This window comes from Drosophila virilis, chromosome X (assembly GCF_030788295.1).
Source record: "Drosophila virilis strain 15010-1051.87 chromosome X, Dvir_AGI_RSII-ME, whole genome shotgun sequence".
Taxonomy (NCBI): domain Eukaryota; kingdom Metazoa; phylum Arthropoda; class Insecta; order Diptera; family Drosophilidae; genus Drosophila; species Drosophila virilis.
The window spans coordinates 27,754,082-27,773,357 of record NC_091543.1 but is presented as its reverse complement, the minus strand read 5'-3'; the positions used below and the strand labels follow the sequence as shown (position 1 = coordinate 27,773,357).

The 19,276-nt window shown below is 41.2% G+C and overlaps 2 protein-coding genes across 9 annotated transcripts; one reads left to right on the top strand and one right to left on the bottom strand.

The window, feature by feature from the left end:
• Positions 1 to 40: 40 nt before the first annotated feature.
• On the top strand, positions 41 to 13,998 carry Usp2 (Ubiquitin specific protease 2). Of its 6 annotated transcripts, none has more exons than XM_070207827.1 (10): positions 41 to 85; positions 1,460 to 1,630; positions 1,706 to 2,410; positions 10,838 to 11,033; positions 11,546 to 11,695; positions 11,776 to 11,989; positions 12,054 to 12,376; positions 12,456 to 12,605; positions 12,674 to 12,752; positions 12,808 to 13,998. In XM_070207827.1, exons 3-10 carry the CDS (start codon positions 1,901 to 1,903, stop codon positions 12,878 to 12,880), a joined length of 1,695 nt encoding a protein of 564 aa, XP_070063928.1. In that variant the 5' UTR covers positions 41 to 85; positions 1,460 to 1,630; positions 1,706 to 1,900; the 3' UTR covers positions 12,881 to 13,998. The 6 variants fall into 6 exon arrangements, with proteins under 6 accessions (XP_070063928.1, XP_032294938.1, XP_002055057.2 ...); XM_032439047.2 differs by having other exon boundaries at positions 67 to 149; XM_002055021.4 differs by lacking the exons at positions 41 to 85; positions 1,460 to 1,630 and adding an exon at positions 6,032 to 6,656 and having other exon boundaries at positions 2,236 to 2,410.
• A 3,477-nt stretch (positions 13,999 to 17,475) lies between these two features.
• Positions 17,476 to 19,223, bottom strand: LOC6631534 (uncharacterized protein C18orf19 homolog A). 3 transcript variants are annotated; one of them, XM_015171020.3, is made up of 4 exons: positions 19,085 to 19,223; positions 18,432 to 18,953; positions 18,224 to 18,369; positions 17,476 to 18,149 (listed from the first exon to the last, which is right to left on the bottom strand). In XM_015171020.3, the coding sequence occupies exons 2-4, from the start codon at positions 18,929 to 18,931 to the stop codon at positions 18,004 to 18,006; spliced, it is 792 nt and encodes a 263-aa protein (XP_015026506.1). In that variant the 5' UTR covers positions 18,932 to 18,953; positions 19,085 to 19,223; the 3' UTR covers positions 17,476 to 18,003. The 3 variants fall into 3 exon arrangements, with proteins under 3 accessions (XP_015026506.1, XP_032294977.1, XP_002055058.1); XM_032439086.2 differs by having other exon boundaries at positions 18,432 to 18,944; positions 19,085 to 19,202; XM_002055022.4 differs by having other exon boundaries at positions 18,432 to 19,015; positions 19,085 to 19,131.
• Positions 19,224 to 19,276: the final 53 nt, after the last annotated feature.

Genomic DNA, 19,276 nt, shown 5'->3' with positions numbered 1-19,276 from the left:
ACATACAATAAATAAATTTATCGATACCCGTATCGATGCAACCCTACATTTCGGTAGTTCGTTTGCGAAACTGACTCGCTCCTAAGTGAGTTCTGCGTGCTGTGGGCTGAAAATTGCATATAAAAGCCAATAATATAAGTTATTACCATGTAAAGAAGCTCAGTTAGTGCAATTAAATTGTTTTTTTTTTTGGTGTGCGTACCAAGCGTTGAAGCAATAAGACGTTTTTGGAATTTTTTCTAGCGTCGTGAGTGGGTTGTGTGTGAATGATGAATTTTATAAATAAATATACTGCTTAGCAAGGCGCTGAATTCCCCTCATCAAATATCTATATTAAAGTGTTCGCGTTCTAAAGCGAAATTTACAGTCATAGTCGTCACTTTTCCACTTTCCATTTTTGAGAAAGATATTTCACTTTGCGTAATTCGTACGTTGCTTGCTTGGCCGCGTATATGTACATTCATACATACGTATGTATATGTTTGTGTTCGTTGCCTTTTGGTGTGTGTGTGTCTCAGTGTGTCGCTGTCGCCAATATCAATATTGCTATCTCATTTGCGCATATGGCGCTATAGGCCAGGCATAGCATCGCAGTTTTACTACTGCCGCCACCGCCGTACCACCCAACCAACGGGAACGTGGCGACCGCCAGCGCCAGCCAGTTGTATGTGTGTGTGTGTGTGTACTTTAAAGCGCTTTTATAAATAGATTTGCCGTTTTTCTTTTTTTTTTTTTGTTGCTTTAATTATAATAATTTCGATTTTTGACGTGATTTTCGGCATCGCTGCTTCACATAGGCGCATTGGAATGTGTGAATCTAAAAAAGTTGCTATAGTGTTGTTTATAGTTGTAGTTATAACTGTAGTTGTATTTATGAACGAGAGATCGATATGATAGTGGCCATGTGTCCGTCCGTTTGTTTACGTGTGTGTGTATGTGTGTGAGAGAGGTTGTGGCGCCCTATCATCACGAACGCACGCACACTGCGAAACACGAGCAACGGTTTCCTCGGTTACAATGACATTGCGCGCCGTATAGGGCCGTAGACAGCCTGGCGGCGTCTTATACACACACACACACGCACACCGACACACACACACACACATGAAAACAAACATACGCAACTTCACTATTACCGCATAGCTACCCCACTCGCACACACACACACACACAGACCGGCAGTTGCATTGAGTTGTTGTTGTGACAAGTTGCAGCGTCGTGAAACTTGAAACATTGTGATTTTTGTTGTTTTGTTATTTTGTAAACAAGTGTGACACGACGAAGTGGGCGACGTCGTCGTCGCTGTTAAGTTTGTGATAAATTTATGAAATTAGTAATCAACTGTAACTGTTAGTCAGCCCCTTTATACATATATATATATATATGTTTATTTATATATATGTTTATTTATATGTAGCTTGACGAAGGTCACTTATGACAAATTCTCCTTTAATTACAGTTTGCCTCTTCTCCACTGCAACAATAACGGGTCTTTAATGTAGCATAAGCAACAACACTAACTAAATAAAATAGAAAAACAAAAACTATGTAAATAATCTGCAAAAAAAGAAAAAAAAAAACAAAAACAAACAAGCAAATAAGAAAACGGAAAGAGCAACTGCAAGCCAAGGTGAGTGAGTGCAACTCGCGCGCTGCCGTTTTGAAAGCTACTCACGCATCTACTTTCACTCTCACTCTCTCGCAGCAATAAAACCAGAGCAACAATTACAAAAATAAAAATAAAAAACAGGAGCGAGCGGAGAGCGAGGAACAGGACGCTCTGCCAAATCAGTAACGTTAGCAGCGGCAAGAACAATAACGAGTCAATTTAGAAGGGCGGCAAACACAGTAAAACGGCAAACTGGTCCGATTGAAGCGGTAGAACGCTGCTGCCACTAATATGCGTGTGATTTCGCCGCGTAGATCGTCAACGTCAGCAGCGGGCAGTGGCAGTCTCTACGGCACAACGTCGACCAGCGGCGCTGGCAGCTCGACCAGCACCGGTAGCAGCAGCAGCAGCAGCGGCAGCAGCACCACCACCAGCGGCATCGGCATCGGCGGCGGCGGTGGCACAAGCAACGGTTATTCGCGCTATTCGAGCAGCTATTACGATAATCGCGGCAGCAGCCTATCGAAATTGCTGCCCTCATCAGCTGGCACGGGCAGCTCCACAGCCGGCACATCGTCCACATCCGCCTACAATCATCACAGCAGCAGCGCGAGCAGCTACTATCCCAGCTCCTATTCAGCGTATTCGTATACGCCGCGCATCAATACACAGCGGAATAGCATCGGATCTGCATCGTATCTGAGCGGCGGTTCCGGATCTGCACTCAATTCTGGATATCGAAATAGTGCATCGTATTTGAGCGGCTCCAATTATGATTCAGTTTCATACGGCCGATGCGGAGTGAGTGTTTACTTTAGTCTTAATTATCGCTTTAGCCACACACACCTTTTATCCCGAAACCGAACCCCTTTTACTTCCACCTTTGATTAATTTTTGATGTACATGCATACATACATATACATACATATGTGATGTACAATTGGTGGCAGAACAGAGCACTATATAGTATTCTGTATTATTATGTATTATGCTGGGCAATATGTATATTAGTGTAGATCCCCTATCACCTTAAAAGAAAACTAAAAGGCTTCACTCTCGAACTCTCCAAACTATTTGGGCTTTAAACCAAACACACAAAATATCCATACGCACAATCGCACATCTCTACACATACTCGAATCATTTGGTGAGTTCTGTGTGTCAACTAGAGTACTCTATTACAATAGTCAAGGATTCGTCGTGTCTGTCGTAATTGTATAATTGTATTTACTGTACACATATAGCTTATACACTATACATGCACACATGCATACATGTTTGTCAAATATATATACATATATAAAGACTGTTCCAAAAATGCTTTCTTTTCAAATCCCACAATATCATATTTTTATTTATCTCACGCAATTTACAATGCTAAGGATAAAATATATATGTGAGTTATCTAGTTTGAAGTCGTCTCTACCCTGACCAGCAGAGCTATAACTTGGGCCACACCTCTTGAGCAAGCGATAATGTCATATCCGCCCAACTGGCATTCCATTGTTGTCAAGCGTAAATCCCTATGGGGCATACGTCACGTTAAATAGACCTTCAGTTCTGCTTCTTCTTTTCCTTGGGAATCGGTTTTTTGAAGAACTCCGAACATTCTACATTTTTCAGGACACAAAAATGACGTTCACATAAAAAAAAAACTATTTACATTTTTTTTTTTTTTTTTTTTTTGGTATTTGTTGTTTTTATACCAGAAAAGTCGAAAGACGACTCGATTTTTGGTGTTCATCAAAAATATATATATAGATTTTATAGGCCCAACCTTTTAATGCATATAAGTGTATTAAAAATATGTTAATAATTTACAGTTTTTGTAAGAAAAGTAAAAGTAACAATTTATTTTCGTGAGGTTTTTAATTACAGCAATACGGAACAGTCATATACGTGTAGGTGTATATACAAATGTATGTGTGTGCTTGATATCTGCCTTGGTAGCTGTGCGTGTGCTTAATACATATGTATGTATGTATGTGTGTGTGTGTGTGTCTATGCAAAGTGCGCTCGCGCGTGTGTGTGTGTGTGTGTTTGTGTCTTTAGTATATAAAACTATTTTTAATCAGCTTTGACTGCGCGTTTCATGTTGTGCATTATCCAAAAGTCACAAGTAGCCCATGACATACACTTACCTGGTCGCAAAACCGAGACCAAACACAGCCACAGCCACAGCCACAGCTACAACCACCCACTGTCCGCCCACCTTTTCACGCACATTCGCATACGTACATATGTACATGTGTTTACATGTGTGTGTGCATATGCTTGATTGTCATATCTAGCCAGGCACGCCCATGTTGGCTCTGCATAAACGCATGGCAGTTTGCGCCCCTTCCATTCCCTACACATACACCCACTAGAGCTTTAACTGTGTATTTACCGTTCTTTTTCTGACACTCGTTTGACAGTTGGCGGCATTTTGAAGTTACATTTACAGTTATTGCAAACTTGTCATTTGTTTTCGTTTCGTCTTGTTGTTGTTCTTTTGCTGTTAAGCGGTCACACATATGTATATGTGCATACATGCATATGTAAGTGTGTGTACGTGTGTGCGTGTGTGTTGAAAGCTGCGATAAGGCGGCGAATGCGTCATGACCACAAACATAGACCCACCCGCCGTGCCACGGCAATGGAATGTTTTCGCCAGGCCAAACCACTTGTTGGCACAGCTCCAATGGCACCAACAACAGCAACAACAACAGCAACATCAGCAGCGACACCAACTGCAACAACAACCCCAGCTACTGCAGCAACAACAACAACAGCAAACGTGGCTCGCCCTTGTGCTATCCACATACATACATACATACATATGTATGTGAAAATATTTGCTGTTGGCATCGGTCGGCATTAAAAATTCAAAATTTCCCAGTATGTTTAATGTGACGATGCATTCATTGTTCGCAAGTGTGTATGTGTGTGCGTGTGTGTGTGTCTGTGTGAGGCATAAAAACATGTGCACACGTATTTATATCAAATATATGACATATGCATGCGTATGTACTATGGATGTATTTGTCATAAATCTGCGAAAGGAAAAAAAAAACATATAGGGCGTTCCATCAACTGATTAACCAATTTAACGCATGACTTATCGATGTCGATAACAAATTGACGTTTTATCGTTCGCTTGTTTTCGATGGCAATCGAACTGGTGCAAGTCATCGCCGCCATTTTTCGACTTCATTAATCATTTGTATTGGTCGCCCACGAATTAAAACGCTTTGGTTCCAGAGCTTATTCTTAATTCTGGCAGTTCGCAATCCTTATACAAAAAAAAAAAAAAATGAAAATTTATGATTGCAATAAACATTATTTTATGAATTGAGTCATACGTTTTTCGAAAAAAAAAACAAATGTATTTAAAATACAAAATACAATGATCTTTATATGTGGACAGCTACCATTTAACATATTTTTTTTTTTTATATTTGCGACGTTTTCTAAACCATAATCGAAAAAACGACTTAATTCTGACTAAACCTGAGAGGCAAGTGTGCCTGGAGCGTGTCCTTGTCAAAGTTTCTGTACAAAGTTTATCAAACGTTTCATTTGCTCTTGTCGCAAATTCCATAAATAGTGGCAATGCTGCAACGATACAAAGTTGACAATGTCTGGCAACTGTGGCGAAATGCAATTAAACTAAACAGCAATGTTAAGTTACATGCTATGTTAAACGAACATTAATCAATTGATGATGGACCTAATTTTACAAATGGAGGCGCGCGTGTGAAGTCGTGTTGCGCCCATTGCATACTTATGGGCGGCTTATGCAAATATTTGTTCCTACTGGATATGCGATTGTTTTTTCAATGTCTTTCGACTTTTTCCTTTTTACTGCATATTTTTCTTGGACTTTTTTTTTTTTGTTATAATTTGAATTTTGGTTTTGTGTTGCTGCCCGTCATGTGAAACACATAAAATTATGATCGTTAACCGTTAACCGTTACCGTTATATCACACAACCAACCAAACATCGCATTCAACATGTCACAACATCTGTATAAATGTTTCAACAACAACCATGACACGAACAAACATGCAAAACATGCGAAAAACAAAAAAAAAAAAAAACGTTTAGTTGCCGCGTCGAGGAAAGGGCACAACATCGAATGGCGACGTGTCAACAACAAGCTCGACAGGCACAACAACAACAACAACATCAACAGGCACAGCAACCAAAAAAGACGATTGGGGCTTAAAACAACGCCGAGATGCTGCCAAAAAGCTGCCACCGAGCGGTGCAGATGGCAATGGCAACGATGCAACAGCTAACGGCAGCAGCTCAAAACGTTTGTCCAGCTCATGCTCATCATCATCCCTAGCACATTTTGTTGCCACATCTGCCCTGGACATATACGAAAAGTACAGTCCGGCCAACTATAAACCCAACTGTGAACTGTCACGTTCCAGATCGGCGGTCAATGAAGCCGACACTGACAACCGCAACAACAACAGCAACAGCAACAACAGCAACGATAACAGCGCCACCTGCACCGTTACACTGGACAGACCGCGCAGCAGCAGCCGCTACAGTCGCCTATATAGCAGCAACAGCGATGCCGGCGGCGCGGATACATCGGCCAGCGAAACATCACATCTACGGCAGCGCAGCGGTTCAGGCAGATACACAATAAGCGGCAGCAACAGCAGCGGCGATGTGCCAACGGCGACTTTTACGCTGCGCAGCAATCGTACGCGACGCAACGCTGCACAGGATGTGGCAGCGAAGAGCATTACCAATGGCCATGCGGCTGCGCTGGAGGCGAACAGCAATGGGCTGGACGCCAAGCTCAATGGACTATCGCTGCTGTCGACATCGCCCAAACGCAATGCCATCTACGAGAGCTCCAGCGTGACGGCAGCGGACACCACAGACGATGCGACGGCGACAGTTAATAGCCTAACGGTGACAGCTGGCAAGGGCAAGGCCAATGGTGATGTCAATGGCGCAGCTGATGGCGACGTCGATGCTGATGGTGATGTCAGCGCCACAGCAACGCTGACGCTGGCAGAGGGCGCCGCTGCGCGCAGCAAGGTAAACGAGCTGAAAATCCAATAAGCCAGGATATTTAAACAACTGACAGCCAAAAAAAAAAAAAAAAATGTATAATATTAATACTAATCGCATGCCAGGGTTGCCACCCGCGACGAGCAGCTGCAAAGCGATAACTGTTAACTAATTATCGATAAGCATAAGCTCCTTTGTGTGTGTGTGTGTGTGCGTGTGTGTGTGTGAATAACGAATATATATTGTTGCTATTGCCTTGCCCAAGCCAAAGGGCCCCACCACCCACCCACCCACCCGGTCCCTTTAACATTTGTGTTAGGATATTTTTGCTACACCGCGGTCGCGGTCGGTGAAGCAACCAACCCGATTAATCATCATGCATTTATATATTTATATATATACATTAAAGCTCACTTGGCATTTGCATATATACATTGTTTCTCTTGCTCCATTTTCTCAGTTTTGTACAATCTGGCTTTTCTTTGTTATTCGTTTTGTGGCTAAACCGTTACACGCATTTATTCGCAATTAATCGATATACATCAATATATATGTATTTCTATATATTTTTAGCTAAACTCTTGCAGATCGCGTCCCTTTTAACTAACCAAACTAACTCACTTGATTGTTAACTTGATTAAACCAAGTAATTTGAAAGCTAACGAAGACAAAAATCATATAACTATATTACCCAGAGCAATCGAAACCAAAAACCAATAATTTGATCGATAACGCAACTGCAATCGCAAATTTGTAGAACTGATCGAATCGATAATAATTTAGGCAGGCGTTCCAAACAAAGTTCAAAACTAACCATATTTGAAAAATTTTAGTTTAACGCAGTAGTTTGTATTTGCAAACAGTCCAAATGTGTGTATAAGGTAGTTTTGAGAGTATGTATTTTTGGTAAGCACAACACACCTTTTCAAATTCGATAAACAAAAAAAATTGAACACAACAACAACAAGAAGAACATCAACTATCCGTAACTGTAATCACAACAATAATAATAGAACAGAAAGAATTATTAATAATAGCAAGGCGTGTTAAATAAGTAAGAAAAAACAAGGCATTGCAAATACATAAAACAAGGAAAGTGTAGAGAGAAAGAAAACCACAATTCAGCCGCAGCAGCAGCAGCCGCCAATCGACAAGGAGCCGTTGAATGATGTTAGACATTAAGAAAACCAGAGGATTCCATAAGATTCCAGCGTCCAAACTGCAGCGCGAGGCAAACACTGCGGCAGCAGCAGCAGCGGCAGCGACAACCGACGGCCAACAGCAAAGAGGCAGCAATATTAGTCAGCAGCACCAGCAACATCAGCAGCATCAGCAGACGGCGTCGCGACACGCCAAATCCTTGAAAGCCAGCGGCGCTGGCGGCGTCGGCATTGTCCACAAGCAAGCGGCTGCTCTCAAATACGTTGCCAGCAACGGGACCGGACCAAGCGGCAGCAGCGTGCGTGCAGCCGGACAAAATTCGAGCACAGTTGCCGGTGGCGGCGGCGGCGGCGGCGGGGTTAATCCTGTGCGTGCGGCCAATCAGCGGTATTTCTTGGTATCCAGCTACAAGGATCCCAGCTTTCTCAAGGCCGAATGCGAGCTGGCGCATGCCCAGGTGACGCTCAAACAGACGCAAGCTGGCAGAAGCAATAAGCGCAACAAAACCAGCGACGATCACAAGAATAACAACAGCAACAACAACTACAGCAGCAGCAACGGCAACAACAACGTCAAACTAGCAGCAGCTGCAGCCGCATTAGCAGCAACAAACGGGGGCATTGTGGGCAGCGAGATTCCATTGCATGACATGCGTCGACCGACGACGCTCAATGGCAACAAAGCGGCCGGCGCGAACAGCAGCAACATCAACGCCAGTAGAACAACAACAACAACAACAACAACAGCAGCAGCAACAACAATAGCTGGCGGCAACAACACAGCCGTACACAGGATCGATATTAGATATAGCCATAGCCATAGTCATAGCCAGGGCAAGCAGCAGCAGACATTGGGCCAAAAGGCAACAGTTGGAGCAACAGCAGCAGCATCAGCATCAGCAACAGCAACAACATCTTCAGTGGCGGCGGCAGCAGGCGGACGACTTGCGGCTGGCAAACTGAAGCCGCTTGTGCTGCAGTGCAATAATAATCACAGCGCCATGAATAGTCACAGCAGCTACAGCAATAACATTAACAACAACAACAGCAGCAGCAGCAGCAACAACGGCAACAGCAACAACAACAGCATGCAACGCCAGCAACAACAGCAACATCAGCAACACGATGACATTAGCTATATTGATAGCGACGATACACCGACAAGCACAGCAGCAACAGTTGCTGCTGCAGCAGCAACAACAACAGCAACAGCAGCAGCAGCAACAACAACAACGTCTGGAGCAACAACATCGGGCCAAAAGCTGGCCAATATTTGTTATTTTAAGCCCATAACGCCGCCCTTGCAGCTGCGAAGCCAACAGCTGAGCAGCAGCAGCAGCAGCAGCGGCGGCGGCGGCGGCGACAAGCCAATTGGACACCGTGCAATGCGGCCCAAGTCCACAATCATCTCGTTTTCCAATTCGAATTTTGCGGCCAGCTATGAGAAATTCAACAACTATAAGCACACAAATGGCGAACAGCGGCCCAAGGAGCGGGAGCGGGAACGGGAGCGTGAACGGGAGCGAGAGAACGGCAGCGGCAATGCCAGCAATGCGCGTCGCTACGGCATCGATTCACTCAGTATTAAGGCCTCCATTGAGAAGTTCAATAATCTCAGCGAACAGAAGCGACAGCCAGCCCCGTTGCGCAATAATCCAACAGCAACAGCAGCAACAGCAACAACAACAGCAGCAGCAGCAGCGGCGGCGGCGGCGGCGTCGGCAACAACAGCAACTGCAGCAGCAACATCGGGCAGCAGCAGCAATCTGCAGCAGCGCTACAGCGGCGACATGGAGAACGCACGGATCGCGGCCGGTTATAGCAGCTCCTTGACACGGGCAGCGTATCGGACCAGCAGCGGCAACAATGCCGCAACAACCACGACGGCAACGACGGCAGCCGTGGCGCCCATGAGCAAATCGGCCAGTCGGATTGCGCACGGTCTGTTGGCCAAGGCGGCGACCAATAACGATTGTCAAGCTGGCCAAGCGATTGCGGCGGCGACTGCAACGCCCAGCAGCCACAAGGTAAATCTTCATCAACATCATCATCATCATCAGCAGCATCAGCATCATCAGCACAACAACGATGCGGGCGGAGCAGCAGCGGCAGCAGCAGTTGCTGTCTCTGCCAGCGCCCAGGGCGCCTACTCTTCCTCCTCCTCCTCCTCCTCCTCCTCTGCCGCCGCCGCCGCCGCCGCCGCCACAGTCAACAGCGTCACAGCCAGCGACAGCGTAAGTGGCGCCCAACTTTTCTTGGGGGTGGCGCACTCATTGCGCTCTTTGCCCAATCTCTCTTTCTCTCTCTTTCTCTCTATCTCTCTTTTTAGTCTCATTGTGTGTTTCAGTTTATAGTTTATAAAGTTTAAAGCAACAGCTAAAGGAGCTGCGTTTTTGAGTAGCTCCATTGACCATTTTTATCACCAGCACAGAATACACCGTAATCCGTTTTTAGTTTTCAGCATATCCTGATTTTTGTATGTATGTGCGTCTGTGTGTGCGTGTGTGTGTGCGTGTGTGTGTTGCGTTTTTGTTATTGTAGCTTATTATATTTTGATATAGGTTTTTCAGAATAACGCGCCTTGATTTCGAATTGGATTTTGGTTTCGTTTTGCCTATCGATATCGATATCGTCGTATCGATAATTAATCAATATGGTTTAATTTTGTCTCCCTCTCGCTAACCCCTGCTCGTTCGCTCGCTCGCTTCCTTGCTCAACTCGCCAGCACATGCACAATTTTATGTTTTGGACATGTTTCGTTGTTGTTGCGTTTCGTTAAGTTTGCATGCTTGTGTTTTCTTTTAACCGCCAAACACACTCACACTCACTCACTCACTCACTCGCTCGTTCGCTCGTTCGTTCGTTCATTCGTTCGTTCGCTCGCTCGCTCTCACACCAATACAATGCCAGCCAATTTCAACACACACATGCATCCCTTTCTAACGATCGATTGCTCGATGCTTTTGAATAACTGTTATTTTGTCATTGCGATTTTTTCTCTTGTATTTTTGTATGTACATCGATAAATCGAATTTGTATTTCGTGCAGGTATCACGGAATAGCGGAGGCACCGTTCGTTCAGTGCTACCACCTGTCTCGCCAACATCCAGCCGCTATTGGGATCGGGACAGCGGACGGAACAACACCAACGCCACATCCTCTTCCATTGGCACATCATCGTTGAGCAATAAGCATAATAATCTCGATGATGGCTACAAAAGCACCCGTGACGAGAAGTTCGAGGGTGAGTTAACTGATCTAATCCAAGCATTTGCGTAGTTTTGGATAGTTTCAGTTTTTTCAGTTTCGATTGGAAAGTTTGCTTTTGAAATATGAAAAGGTTAAGTAGGCCTTCACTTATCTCGATGCGAGTCAAATACAAATGGCTCGAAAAAGTACATTATATGTGTTTATAAAATAGAGCACACACAAGTTATGTACATACATTTAATAATTTTCTCGTAACTTCAGTTCGCCTTTCAGTAGGCTGTGCTCGGCCTGTAGGTATTAGATGTCAGTTAGATTATTCCAGTATGCCAGTTGACATAGTGAGCCAGATATACATACGTAGGAACTACCGCATAAACTAGATCTCAAAACCATTCAGAATGCCGGCCGTCAATCGAACACGAAGAAGGCAAATCCATAACACGCCATCCGAATTGGGGAGTGCCTTTTGGGCCACGCCCAGTTAGCTATAATAACTCAAATGGCTTTTAATAATTAAAAATTTTGATTATATGCCCTCACCCACAGGTCTATGCGGTCTGAGAAACATTGGAAACACTTGCTTCATGAACTCGGTCATCCAATGCCTGAGTCACACGACTGAGCTGACGCGCTTTCTGCGCGCACATCATACCAGCACGCGCACGGCAACCTCCAAGGATCAGCAAATACTACACGGTAAGCGATCACTTGAGTATTCCGATTCCGTTGCCGATTCCGATTCCGATTCTATAATATTTGACACGATTTTATTTTAGAATTTGCCAAACTCATACAGGAAATGTGGACGACAAATGTGCACAGCGTAACGCCGATGGAACTGAAGCGCGCCTTTTCGACAAAGCATCGCATGTACAGTGATTACAATCAACAGGATGCGCAGGAGTTTCTGCGCTTCTTTCTTGACTCGCTGCACTCGGCGCTCAACACCGGCGTCAAAGGTGAAACGCTTAACATTGATGATAATCTCAGGTGAGCACTAAAACTAATCTAAACAATAAATGTTACTCAAGCCGATTGAATTGACTTATTTTAGTGACAATAAGAAGGCCGATCTGACTTGGGAGTGGTATGCTAGGCATGAGAATTCCCTGATACGTGATCTGTTTGTTGGTCAATTGAAGAGCACACTAAAGTGCACAACGTGTGGAAATACAAGCGTTACCTTTGACCCATTCTGGGACTTGAGCGTGCCACTACCATCGTCATCGCGCTGCAAACTAGAGGCCTGCTTAGATCTGTTCATACGCGAAGAGGTGCTAGACGGTGACGAGATGCCCACATGCTCCAAATGCAAGACACGCCGAAAATGTACCAAAAGCTTTACCATACAGCGTTTCCCCAAATATCTGGTGATACGTAAGTGCCTACATGCAATCAATATATATATATATATATATATATATATATATATATATATTAATTATGCCTGTTTTAGATCTCAAACGCTTCTCTGAAACGCGCTGGAGCAAGCTCTCGAATATTGTTGAGTTCCCCACAGCGGATCGTGAGCTCAATATGGCCTCATATGGCGCCAACGCAAATTCGAATGTGCATTATTCGCTCTATGCGATCTCCAATCATATGGGTATGTCGCGATCACTTTAACCGAGCTCGCTTCTCCGTTAACTTAACTCAACTTTACGATTGTTATAGGCTCAACGGCTGGTGGTCATTATGTGGCACTCTGTAAGCATCCGGTCTCACACAAGTGGCATGAGTTCAATGATAATAGGTATATACAATGTTTATTTATTATATATTTGATTAATAATAATTGATAATTGCAGTGTCAGCGATGCTATACCTGAAAACTGTCTCGTTTCATCCAGTGCCTATATTTTATTCTACGAACGAGCGTAAAGCTAACTCCCCACAATTACCTAGCAGTTGAATCCAATAAGCATTAACAACAGCAACAACAGCAACAACAGCAGCAACAGCAGCAACAACAATACCAAAAGCAACAGCAACACCATCTTAAGCGGCAACAATAACAGCAGCTACAACTGCAACATAAACAGAAAAAAAAATGAATACAACAAAAAACATAAGAAGAAAAAGAAGTGCAATAACAACAGCAAAGTCACAACACCTTAGTAAATGTTTCGTAGAACTTTGCAATAATGCAAACGTGCGTAAATTAAAATTAAAACTTAACTATAAACTAATTCTTAACACAAATCCAATGCCAAATAACAACAAATGGTTAATTGGACGGCAAGCGTGTTTGACGATCGTTGGAGCTGAATGATGTACATAAGAGATGGCTAAAAAAAAAACCCAAAACAGAAAACCAACAACAAGAACATATGAGACAACAACATTCAAAAAAAAAAAAAAAAAAAACAAACAAACAAACAAAAAAAAAGAATGATGAACGAACAAAAAATAAGAATTATAACAATTTATGTAACACCGCTTTCGGCAAGCCAAACAACAGCAGAAGCAACAGCAATCGCTCTATACTAAACACAAATAAACAATAGCAACAGCAACAGCAACAAAAACAAAAACAAAACACGCAACACACAAAAAAAGGAACCACACGACACAACAACAAAATTGTTATTTTTACCAAATTTTGTCTTGCATTTCTCTGGCATATATTTAGTTTGTTTTCTAAGCGTCTTTAACGAAAATTTTGACCCGTCTCCATTGAATATATCACACAGAAAGAAAGAAAGAAAGAAAGAAAAACCCGTACATTAACACATTGTGTACAGTATATAAATTTATATATATATAAATACATATACATTTATATATATATATATGTATATATATATGGAGCGATTTGCCAATTCAAACTAGATGAAACAATGCAACTATATATAATTGCCACATTTTGGTTTGCCGAAAGTCGTGTCAAGTGGTTGTGTAAAAAAAAGGAAACTAAATTAAAAACAAAAAAAAAAAACAAAACAAAAACAAAAACAAAACCAAAACAAAACAAAAGAAAACAAAAAACGCTAAAAACCTTTGAAGAAAATGAATTGAACAAATACCAATTTGAGCATTCACCATAACTTGTGCAATGTATATCAGTATATATTTCATAAAAAGCAACAACAACAAATGGTGAATGATTAATCAATAATAATATACAAATAAGGGGAAAATAGGGGCGCTGAGCAGCGCAGCTCCATAAACAAAGCAAAACACACACACACACACAGCTTTTAGCAAATGATTAGTTGTTAAAAAAAAAAAAACAAAATTAAGACAACAAAAAAAAAAAAAAAAAAAAAAACATTTTGGCGTGAAGAAACTAAAACTAACTGAAGCTGCATTGTGAAACGTACTTATGATAAATACTAGCAGCTAATAATAAATAATTATTATAGCACGAGAGAACACCAACAATATTACAAAGAAAAAAAAAAAAAAAACAAAAAAAAAACTCACATTTACAAATTTCTTCAAACTTTTTTTTTGTACCAGTCAAATGCAAATCTATTCAAACAAAAAAATATATATATTATATTTAATTCAATCCAAGCGTCCGCCGAACATCAAACTAGTCTCAAAGAGTTATGTTTACATTGTATCTACTTGCGCAGAACCTTGTTTATTATATAGATACATACATATATATATATATACGTGTATATATATATATATGTATTTATATAAACATTTTTGTTTAGTTTGTTTTATACTTTAGTTGATATGTTTCCGTGTAATCAATGCCCGACCCGTACCAATCCCTTACGCGCACATATATTTTTATTGCTATTGCTACCTTATTTGTTGCCTATTTAATTTAAATAATTTATTTACAGTATGTCAATAAAGTGTTTTTACTAACAAAAAAAAACTAATTTTTTGGGTTTAGTTGAAAATAAATGTACCTAAAAGTGAGAATTTTTTTTCAATTATAATTTATTTCGATTCTATATTTCTCCTAGAACTTAATGGCAAAAAGAATTGTTAAATAACATTACCCAAACATTTTATAAAATTAAAAAACTAAAAACATTCACATTTTATGCTGTCAATAAAGTGTTTTTACAGCTACGGTAAATTGTTTTGCCGTTCTCTTTTGGGTGATCCCGTTAGATTTGGGCCCATGCGTTTTGGCTTCTCTTGTGTCTTCGACTTTTCTTGTCATTTTCTATTGCAATTTATAACGTTTTGCTTTAATTTTATGAAAAATAAAATGCCAGGAAAAAGAACAACTTTTGAAGTCGCTCAGCTGGTGTATTATAACCATCAGATGGGACGTCAAGTCTCGGAACTGGCTGATATGTTTAATTTATCAAAAGCAACGATATACAACATATTAAACAGAGCCAATAAGGAAGATAGGCTAGAGGCAAAGCCAGTATGTGGTCGACCCTGCAAAATTTCTGACAGAGATAAGCGAAAAATTCTGAGAAAAATTGAGAAAAATCCACAAATTTCGCTTAGGGATATTGCTCAGGAGTTCAAGGAAGAAAGTGGTGTTGATGTGTCACATGAAACTGTCCGAAAATTACTGAATTCCAATGACTACACATCACGAGTTGCCAGGAAAAAACCTCTACTATCGGCGGCGAATATTTTGAAGCGGCTATCGTTCGCTCAAGTCCATGTAAATAGTTCGAACGATTTTTGGAGTAACGTCATATTCTGTGACGAAAGCAAGATGATGCTATTCTACAACGATGGGCCATCCAGAGTCTGGAGAAAGCCACTAACAGCGTTGGAAAACCGCAATATTATTCCAACCGTTAAATTCGGAAAACTATCAGTGATGGTGTGGGGGTGTATTTCGAGCAAGGGTGTAGGAGATTTGACCTTCATTGAGAATACCATGGATGCTAGACAATATCTGAGCATTTTACAGACACATCTCGTCAGTAGTGCACAGAAATTTGGATTCTATGAGGACAATAAGCCAATTTTTAAATTTTACCAGGACAATGACCCGAAGCATAAAGCTCATATGGTAAGAGTTTGGCTGTTGTACAACTGTGGAAAGGTGTTAGACACTCCACCACAAAGTCCAGATATGAATCCAATAGAAAATGTGTGGTCATATTTGAAAAAAAAAGTCGCAAAGCGGAGTCCAAAATCAAAAACTGATTTAAAAGCTGCTGTACTGGAAGAATGGCAGAAGATTCCAGAAACATACATACAAAACCTTATTGTTTCAATGAAACGGCGATTGCAGGCTGTATGTGACGCTAATGGCAGCCACACAAAGTATTAAAAAAAAATATTCCTGTTTTTTTAACATTGTTATTTAGTAATAAAGTTTCGTGTAAAAACACTTTATTGACAGCATAAAATTTGAATGTTTTTAGTTTTTTAATTTTATAAAATGTTTGGGTAATGTTATTTAACAATTCTTTTTGCCATTAAGTTCTAGGAAAAATATAGAATCGAAATAAATTAGAATTGAAAAAAAATTCTCACTTTTAGGTACATTTATTTTCAACTAAACCCAAAAAATTAGTTTTTTTTCGTTAGTCAAAACACTTTATTGACATACTGTATTTATTTATTGTATTGTATTTATGTAAATGATATAGAAAACAGTTACACACACACACACACACACAGCAACCAAAATGTATATGTGTACAAAATGTAACTTGTTTCCACCCAAGCAATACACAGTCCTACATGTTACGAGCTACTACACACACACACACACTCGCCTACACAGAGCATAAAAACTAATTGAAAACAAGACACATTATTTATTTATTTGTAAAAGAAAGAAACAACTACTACTACTATATATATTTTTTCTGGCTTAACTATTAGTTACAATTATAATTGTTGGCTATTTTACTAACGTTACAAACAAAAAAAAAAGGAAAATAAAAAAAAAATAAAACAAAAAAAAAATGATAACGAAATATAAAATGCAAAAACAAAATCCAATCGAGATTTATCTTCATTTTCAGAAATTCCCACCACCACCTTCCCCCCTTGGTTGGAAAAGTCTATGGTAATACGGGCGAAGGCTGAAAGCCATCCTTAAAGTTATTGTCATAAGTGTAGATAGTTGGCAGTTGGTTATATTCATCATCAATTGTCCGAAGTTGTGTGAAATATACAGGGTATAGTTATTAGGGAAACAATTTTCAATTATAGAGTATCCCACGGAGTCAGCATTAAAGGAAAGTATTTTATTTCTAAATGCGATCAGCTTGAAGATATTTTTGTTCGTTTTTTTCATAATTCGTTAAATCATCTGCTTTATGAAACCCCCTCTTGTATCACATACATAGATAAATCTAACTGGATTTGCCCGATTAGCGGCGCGATTGCGTAAGAGTGGGATAGCATGTTGGTTAGACAGAGACAGCCATATTCGTATTTTGTGTTTATCTATGAACACGTCTAGCTGGCTGGCTAGCAGCTGATATTTTTAAAATTCTGATTGGACAGCAGAGCTTTGCAGAAATCGTAATCGATGTGGTGCAATAATGGGCAATTGATTCAAATACAAAGGCTAAATGTTTACGTTTTGTACCAGTTCGGTTTTTTTTTTCGATAACTTTTGAATTACATTTATAAAATATACTACATTTCATCTTGTCTGTATCGGAGGCTGCCTTTCTCTGAGTTATATGCATGTTTGTGTGTGTGTATGTGTGTGTGTGCGTGCCCGTCTGTGTGCGTGCTGCGTGCTGATTTATGTATGTATGAGTTTGGGTCTCCTTTGCATGCGGCGCAACGGCAATTTGTTTCGTAACTAACAAAAACTATGCAAAAATGTTATTACAAAATATATATATATGAAATATTGATGTATTGGTTGTGTTATCCTCTCTCAAACGGAGGCAGCGTCGTTAATTATTGGTTATTCAGTTGTATTGTATACATATGCGTCTGGGCGAGAAACTTAAATTCCAGAATCGACACTTGGCCTGAATCAACGTGCAACAGTTTAACAAAAAATACAACTAGCCAACTGAACGCCGCATGGGAAGCGACAACGACGACAACAGGCGGCGGCAGCGACGTAGACGCCCAATAACCAACGATCATTTGTGATTCTCATCCTTGTTGGCCTTGGCACTGGCACGCGTGGCCTTTGTATCCTCGTACATTTTCATCAGCTGGCTCTTGGTTGGCATGGGCTTAATATGGCCCCATTGCACCAGATATTTGATGGAGATCGTTGTGCCACCTGAAAGCATATATTTTAAGCTGTAACGGTGTTTTCCCTCTTCTTCTTCTCCTTCTTTGGGAGTGGTCACTTACCCAATGTAACTGCATAGCGCACCGGCGTTGCCACCTTATAGCAAAGATAGGCAATCGCATAGTGTCCCATATCGGAGCCTTGCACCTTCTCAATAATGTTCTCGCTTAGGTGCAAATACTGCAGCAGGGCAGGTACATCAACGCCGCTGTTGGCCAGCACATATGTACAATAAGTAGCTGTAGACGGGCATATATGAGGGCTGCTTACCTTTTTGATAGATAGTAAAAGCCGCCGAACCAGCCAATCGATGTTATCACATGCACCGGTATAAGCACATACCAATACTGCTTGTACATGTGCTTAAACTTTGCAAAGAGTCCCATGTTCGCCGCTTCTCCAAACAGTTCATTGGAGCTCGATACTGTTGCCGTTGATGAGGATTTGGTGTCCGTTTTATTGGCGCTGGCACAGTGCGCGGTGGACTTGCTGCTGAGACGCGCATAGCTGCGATATTTGGCCACAAGCAGCGGCGACAATATTGTAGTTGTTGTTGTTGTTGTTGTCGATAAAGGCAATGTTGGTGATGCCGACGATGCTTCCTTGCCGCTTCCCTTGTTGAAGCTGCCCAAGAAGCTGAGGCAACGTGGATTTAGATTGAGGCTTAATCTATTGGGGCTGGCGATGCGCGTGAGCAAACGCATGCAGACAACGCCGCTGCCTGCGCCGCTGCCAGTAAACAGGCGCGATAGTAGTCCAACCGTTACCATGGCTTGTGCCCAGCTGTTAAGACTAGTTTATTTATTTATTTTTTTTTTTAGTTTTTTATGTTTTTGACGAATATTATAATTCGTCTGTTATAACGTTTGATAAGGTTTAGAAACGTTTGCTTGTGTATTTTGTTTAGTCTGTGCTCTACTTACACACTCAGTTTTCAGGCCCGGCACAATTTCACCTGCTGATTGGAGATGTGCACGTGAAAATGTATATTACTCACGATCAAGCGAGAACATGTAATTGAACACAAGATATCAACAATGCCGGCTGCATAATTACGATTATATACAGAAACGGCGAATCCGTGCACCTATATGATTTGCTTATAAATAAAGTTT